The 7570-nt window shown below is 48.8% G+C and overlaps 1 protein-coding gene across 1 annotated transcript in view; it reads right to left on the bottom strand.

The window, feature by feature from the left end:
• Positions 1–1338: 1338 nt before the first annotated feature.
• The window catches only part of CATSPERG (cation channel sperm associated auxiliary subunit gamma), a gene marked incomplete at its 5' end in the record, with an annotated part of 36877 nt that continues 30645 nt past the window's right edge, over positions 1339–7570 (bottom strand). Inside the window, 7 exons of the mRNA XM_066244134.1 lie at positions 1339–1728; positions 2152–2251; positions 2340–2432; positions 3928–4017; positions 4237–4332; positions 4485–4548; positions 4748–4904. Coding sequence (XP_066100231.1) covers positions 1465–1728; positions 2152–2251; positions 2340–2432; positions 3928–4017; positions 4237–4332; positions 4485–4548; positions 4748–4904 — 864 coding nt within the window. The remainder of the gene's footprint in view (positions 1729–2151; positions 2252–2339; positions 2433–3927; positions 4018–4236; positions 4333–4484; positions 4549–4747; positions 4905–7570) is intronic.

The raw sequence follows: 7570 nt of genomic DNA, 5'->3' as shown, positions 1-7570 counted from the left end.
CCTCAGACCGCCTACACTCACCATGACCCCAATTGGCCTCTGTCTCTCCCACCTCTGCTTCTTCTCCCAAACTTGTCCTCATCTCTGGGACAGCAGAGTCTTGGGCCATTTTCTAAATTCTCCCTTGGTCCCATTTCTTACGTGCCTACCCCCCCAGTATGTTCAGTAGGCCTCCCGAGCATCTCCCCACCTGCTTCCTCCTCTCCTTCCTCCACTAGGTTTTGGTCTAGCACCATCTTCTTCTGCCCAGGTTCCTGGCCTAATTCCTCCCTAGGATCTCTGCCTCTAGTCCTGAGCCATTCTCCACAGGGCAACCAGGAACATCTTTGTAATATCTGACCACATTCTTCAGCTTCTCAGCTCTGAGTGCTTCTCTGATAATTCCTAACTTAATAACATGACCTCAGTGGCCCTGCCTGCTCTAGAGCCGTCTCATCAAGCTGGTCTGGTTGTCTTCCCTGGTGTCTCTTCGGAGTACATGTCCCCTGAGCCTCTATTACTAGAGTGGAGGAGGGGAAGGGGATGATCAGAGGATCATTCAATTGAGACTCCTGGGGTGGGGCTGGAGTTGAGCCCAGTGGGTGGACAGGGAATGGAGTACAAAAGCACAATTGCTTTTTGCCTTTCAGCTTCCCTTTCTCCTCTTGATAGCACATTGTCCTTATAAGAACCGCCCTAAAAAAAAAGACTGACTGCCCTCAGATCCAGGGCTGGGCTCTGATTGGCTTAAACCACGCAAGGTCGAATTTCTCGGGCAGTGTGAGCGGTAAAGTGGTGAGTTTATGACCCAACCCCTTCCAATCAGACTGACGGCCTGGGAATGTTGAGCTCCAGCCCTTTCTTCCTCTGGGCAATAAGACACGGGGATGTGTGACAGGAGCTGGACTGAGGTCAGAGACCACACTCAGAGGAGGGCAGAGCAGAGCAAAGTACTGAGAAATGGAGCAAAAGTTCTGTGGATATTAAAGACTTCTGGGTCAAACTGTACCTGAAACTCACACTGACAAAACCCATATATCATCATTTCCATTTGGACTATGTGAGTGATATTTTTGCTACTTGCAACTAAAACAAAAATCTTAACCTCTCCAGAGTCCCCTCCTTAAGCTAAACACCAGATAGGTGTTGACATATGAAAGAGTTACTGACCGCTACCAAACCTGGGCAGTCAGCACAGATTTCAGGCCGTAACAATGGGCCTGGGTCATGGAGGACCCTACTGCCCTACGGGGAGGTCAGGAGCACAGTTGAAGAGGGGCTGAGTTGGCGGGCACATGGAGAAGCCTATATTTACCAGCTGACACAGAAGGATTCTGGTATTTTAATGACCTATGTGGTATGTAGTGTGAAGGAGAAATAAAAATTCAAGGAAAACAAAAAGGAAGGGTTGGGATGGATGACAAGGTGCGTTTCCAAGATGGTTCAAGAAGTGAGGAATGAGGGTGGTTGCGGCAGGTCAGAGGTTCAGGTCAGTGACTTCTTCACAGTTACCTCCTGTTCAGCCTTGTTCTCTGCCACCTTGGAGCTGACCACAACGTCAACATTGGACTCTGCCAGAGACGAGCTGCTGAAGCCTCCGGAAGAGGAGCTGTGAGTGTAGTAAGATTCTGTGGCGATGAGGTTGTTGATCTTCAAGCGGAGCATGTTCCACAGCTTCACAAAGAGGGGCAGCAGGAGGCAGAAGATGATGTAGAGGATGACCAGGCTGAGGAACACACCCGCTGATACCTGCAAGCACAGCAGAACACAGGGGTCCCCAAACTTTTTACACAGGGGGCCAGTTCACTGTCCCTCAGACCATTGGAGGCCCAGACTATAAAAAAAAACCTATGAACAAATCCCTATGCATACTGCACATATCTTATTTTAAAGTAAAAAAACAAAACGGGAACAAATATAACATTTAAAATAAAGAACAAGTAAATTTAAATCAACAAACTGACCAGTATTTCAATGGGAACTATGCTCCTCTCACTGACCACCAATGAAAGAGGTGCCCCTTCCGGAAGTGCGGTGGGGGCTGGATAAATGGCCTCAGGGGGCCCCATGTGGCCCGCGGGCCGTAGTTTGGGGACCCCTGGCATAACAGGTGCAATGGGCAGCCTGTGCGCCCCCTCCACCCCACAGGGCAGCTCCCGAGCAGCCGCTCACCATGAGGATGAAGAGCGCCCGTTTGGCACTCAGTGGAAGCCCATGGATATGCAGCAGGAAGATGAGCTGGTAGTCACAGTATGTACTCTCGTCCACACCTCTGGTGGGGAAAGGGGCTCAGCATTGCGGATGAGTCAGGTACTCTACAGGGAGCCCCTGACCCCAATTAGGCCATATCCCTGGCTTACCTATTGCTTACCAACACCTTGAAAAAGAATTCAGGGGCAAAGATGCTATTGGGAACGGTATCATGGCATGGGGAGTTCTCCAGACACAGCCACCTGGGGGCACAAGTTCAGGCATTTGTGTTGCAAATCATGCCTACCTCATGCCAACCCCTGATTTCTCCCTCCGCCCCAAAACCTCTGGGTGAGCACCAGTTAGGAACAATCTTACACCTTCATCTCTGATTTGCTCCTTCATTCATTCATCCAATAAGGCTAGCTGAATGCTTAGTAACTGATAGGTAATTTGCTTACTCATTCATTTTCTCCTGCCTTTCCATGTCCACCTGCCAATTCCTCCATTACTATGCATTCATCTAGATTATGGATTGTACACCTGTTATGTGCCAGCTCCTCACTTACTCCTTGCTGCCTACATGTCTTCATCCCACAAATACAGCTTCAGTACCTACTAGGTACAAAGTTACATCTTGATTCATTTACTCTTTCCTTTATTCATTTATTCAACAACATAGGTCAAAAGCTGACTAGGGCCTGACCAGGCATTGGTGCAGTGGATAGAGCGTCGGAATGAGATGCCGAGGACCTAGGTTCGAGACCCCGAGGTCGCCAACTTGAGCGCGGCTCATCTGGTTTGAGCAAGGCTCACCAGCTTGGACCCAAGGTCGCTGGCTCGAGCAAGGGGTTACTTGGTCTGCTGAAGGCCCACAGTCAAGGCACATATGAGAAAGCAATCAATGAACAACTAAGGTGTCGCAATGCGCAATGAAAAACTAATGATTGATGCTTCTCATCTCTCCATTCCTGTCTGTCTGTCCCTATCTATCCCTCTCTTTGTCTCTGTAAAAAAAAAAAAAAAAAAAAAAAAAAAGCTGACTAGGTGCAAATTAGCTACTTTATTCATTCACTCACTTCCCTCATTTGCTCATAGAATCATTCTCCTCCTTTCATCGAACCAAAAATAGTAATTAAGCCCCTATATACTAATTTGTTCCTCCATTGTTTTATTCATTATTAAGACCTCCAGTCAAATGTCAGTAATGCCTACCATGAAATAATTTGTTCATTGTCTCATTCCACAAAGACTACACTGAACCTGAACCTATAAGGAAGACAGACCCCAGGGGGCTGGGATGGGGCCACAGGCAGAGGGGTTAAGGCTGGGATGGGGCCACAGGCAGAGGGGTTAAGGCTGGGATGGGGCCACAGGCAGAGGGGTTAAGGCTGGGATGGGGCCACAGGCAGAGGGGTTAAGGCTGGGATGGGGCCACAGGCAGAGGAGTAAAGGCTGGGATGGGGCCACAGGCAGAGGAGTAAAGGCTTAATGGGGGAGCACAGAAAGATGGGAGCCAACTGTAATATCTAGAACAGTCAGAAATCCTCCTAGATGAAGAGGCATTTGAATTAAGGCCAAAATGACCTGCACTGCTGACAGAGGGTCCAGCTTATGTAGAGGTCAACCCATTTGAGGAACATAAAGGCAGTCAGCATGGCTTGGGGATCAAGAAGTCACCCAGAAGCAGAAGGGGCAGGCTCGACAGATTGTGGGCAGGTGGGGGATAAAAAGGCCTGCAGCCAGGATGTGACTCACTCGACCTCCGAGCTCTGGTGGGACATGATGCTGAAGGGTGAGTCCTTGGTGGTCGTTGTGTTTTTGGTGGTCCAGATGAGGCTGTCGGTGCTGTGGAAGAAGATGACGAAACCCCAGTGGGGGCGGGGCCTCGGCTGCCGCAGAGGGAGGGCAGCAGTGTGAGCAGTGGGAGGCCAGGATTGGAACCTTTGGAGAAGGGCGGGGGGCTCACTTTGTGGGCGGGCAAGAGTTTGCGGTACCCTAGGAGCCTTGCTGTGGGTGTGCAGGGGAAGGAAAGCCCCATTACAGGCTGGGTCCCACCGGGATTACTTGTCCAGGGGGCTGTTGAAGCGGTAAATCTCCTCCTGACTGTATTCCTGGATGGTGTCCATGGTGGGCCCGCCGCCCACCACCTTCATCACATAGCTGCCAGAAGCAGAGGTGTGCACTGACTAGACTCAATGTCCGGATCCGTGCGTCAAATCTACCACCACCACCCCCCGCCAAAAGCCCCACTCCCCGCCTCCAACTTCCCTCCCCCTATCTCCCGTCAGCCGCTAGCTTAGCCCTGCCCTTACCTGCCCTGAAAACTGCCAGATTCTCCCGTCACCATATCTTGGATCAAGAAGAAGGGGTAGAAGGCTGTGGGGTGGAGGTAGGTTGAAGCCAAGAGGAGGAGAAATTAGCTTGATCAGAGAAGTGGAGGGTGGAGAGGAGAGAAAAGAGAGAGAACCAAGGAGAAGAGCAGAGGTGGGTGGGTAGGGAGGTAAGTGGGCAGGGAGGGCAAAGTGGTGAGGGTAGAAGACAGTGGACAATGCAGAGGAGGGGACTGGACACTCACTGTCACGGAAGAGGAAGCAGGGCATCTCGGGGTCTACGTGAATGCAGTCAAAGTAGTGTTTGTTTTGCAAACGGTTGTACTGCAGTGTGTAGGTGATGTCAAAAGCTAGGCGCTTGCCAGGTGGGCAGCCAATAAGCACTGGCACCATCAGGTTACCCTGAGTGGGAAGAGAGCCTCACACTGGGAAGTGGGGGGGGAGGGGACTCCCCTCCTCCCACACACATCATCACCACCTGCCAGGTTCACCCTCACGAGGGGGTCATCTGATCATTATTTTTCTTTTCCATACAACAGTACCCTAAAATAGTGGTTCTCAACCTGCAGATCGGCGACCCCTGTGTTTTGGTCGTTCGACCCCCATCGGGGTCGCGACCCAAAGGTTGAGAACTGCTGCCCTAAAAACTGCAAATACTTAATGTAGCTTTTACTGTGTTCAAGGCACTGGTGTTCTAAGTGCTTTACATATTCAAATGCATTTGATTCTCCAAATAGTCTTGCATCATAGAGACTATTACTATCTCCATTTTAGAGATGACAAAAGTGAGAGACACAGAAAGGCCAGGCAACTTAATTATCCAAAGCCACACAGGTGTGAAGTGGTGGAGCTGGGATCGAAACTGGGCCAGGTAGCCTCCATCTGCCTCCAGAAAAAGACATACAAAACCAGTAACGCCTACACCTATGGAGCGGCCAACTCCTAGTCAGGCTTTATAGGGCTTAACTTGGGTCTGAATTCTCAAACAGTTAACTTGGAGGAGCACGGGATACGTGCGGCAAATGCAGCCAGGGTCGGGGAAAGGGGTCAGGGAATCCCTGTGACACTGTCTTCAGACAATGAATGACCTCTGGCCCATTTCAGGGGTAGGACACAAGGCTTTAATTCAATTGTCAGAGGGACATGGGCATCCAGAAGCTGTGGTCTGGGCTTGATGGCAAGTGTAGAGAAGAGCTGCTAGCCATAGATTAAGCCCTTCTCAGGCTAGACCTGGGCCAAAGACTACACCTATCGGCCACTCACTTACCAGCAGTCTAAATGGGTATCTCCAATTTAATCTATCCATAACCCATCTCAACTAATAGCTCCTCATCCCTTCATGTTTAGGCTAAAAGCCTTGGCCTCATCTTGGAAACCTACCTTTCTCTTACCCCCACATCTAGTCCATTTGGATAGCTTGTGTCTCTAGACTTTAAAATAGAGCCATTTTCTCCCCCACCAACTCCTTTGTTCCACCCTTGACTGTCTAACCTTATTTCCTCCCTGGTCTCCCCTCGCAACACTGCTCATATGTCCCCCACATGCAGCCAGAGGGACCTTGTGAATACCTGAGTCACTCCTTTGCTCAGAGCCTTTCCCAAATACAGCCTCGCTCACCGTGCCCATTAGGCCTCACGTGATCTGCCCCCAACACCACTTCAACCTCATTTCTCCCCACTTTCCTCCTTGCTGGCCCTGATCCAACCATACTTGCCTCTCCATGTTCCTTTAGTCTAACACATGAAATATACTTCTACTTCCAGGCCTTTCTACCACCCACTCCCTCTCACTGGCATGGCTTTCTGGCACATAACCACATGGCTCACTTCCTTCCCTCCTTCAGGTCTTTGCTGAAATGTATCCTCCTCGGCCAGGCCTTCCCGGAGCTGACCTACCTCAGGCCCCTTGTCTGTCATCTTCCTCTTAACATTCATCACCTCTTAATACACAATATCTTTTATTTATCTCGCTTATCATCTGACTCTGTTGTGGTTTGGGTTGTGTATCCCAAAGATAAGTTGAAGTTCTAAATCCCCTGGAACCTACCAGTGTGATCTAATTTGGACTAGGGTGTTTATGGATGTAATCAAGTTAAGATGGGATAGTACTAGATTAGGCTGGGCCCTACTCTAATGACTGGAGTCCTTATCAGAGGAGGAAATCTGGACACAGGCACACAGGGAGAAGCCATGTGAAAATGAATGTAGAGATTGGAGTGATGCATGTATAAGCCAAGGAATTCCAAGGATTGTCAACCACTGCCAGAACCCAGGAGAAGAGGCCTAGAACAGATTCTCCCTCAGAACCTCCAGAGGGACCAACCTTGATTCTAGACTTCTGGCCTCCATAACTGAGAGAGAATAAACTTCCCAATTTGTGGTGGTTTGTTATGGCAGCCCTAGGAATGAACACACTCCTTCCACTGGAACATCAGCTTCACAAGGACAGAAATTGTCTGCTTTGTTCACTGCTGTAACTCCAGCACTAAAACAATGCTGAATTTTAATAGGCACTCCATAAATATTGGTTGAGGCCCTGGCCAATGGCTCAGAAGATAAAGCATCGACCTGACATGCCAGAAGTCATGGGTTCAACCCCTGGTGAGGGCATGTAGAAGTAATCACTTAATACATAACTAAATGGAACAACTCAGTGAAACAATGAATTAATGCCTCTAAATAAATAGGTAAACAAACAAAAATAAATAAATAAATATTGGTGCATGAATGAGCTTCCAGCACGAGTGAAAACTGTTCCTGGTCTATTCCCCTGAACCCAGCCATATTTTCGTATTTTTCCCATGTATAAGACGCACCTTGTTCAAAAAATGTGTGGTCTAAAAATTGGGTGTCTCTTATACAATCGTTGTAGGTTTTTTTTTTACTTGCATTTCCTGCTTGAGGAGTTGTATAGATTTTATGATGAATAAAACTTGAGTTCAATAACTTTATGTAATACATTTATTTTCAAATTTTGGGCCCCAAAATTAAGGTGCGTCTTTTACATGGGAGCATCTTATATGTGGGGAAATACGTAACTTTTTGTGTGTGTGACAGAAAGAGGGACAG

Source organism: Saccopteryx bilineata, chromosome 9, assembly GCF_036850765.1.
Source record: "Saccopteryx bilineata isolate mSacBil1 chromosome 9, mSacBil1_pri_phased_curated, whole genome shotgun sequence".
NCBI lineage: Eukaryota > Metazoa > Chordata > Mammalia > Chiroptera > Emballonuridae > Saccopteryx > Saccopteryx bilineata.
This window is presented reverse-complemented; position numbering and strand designations above follow the sequence as displayed.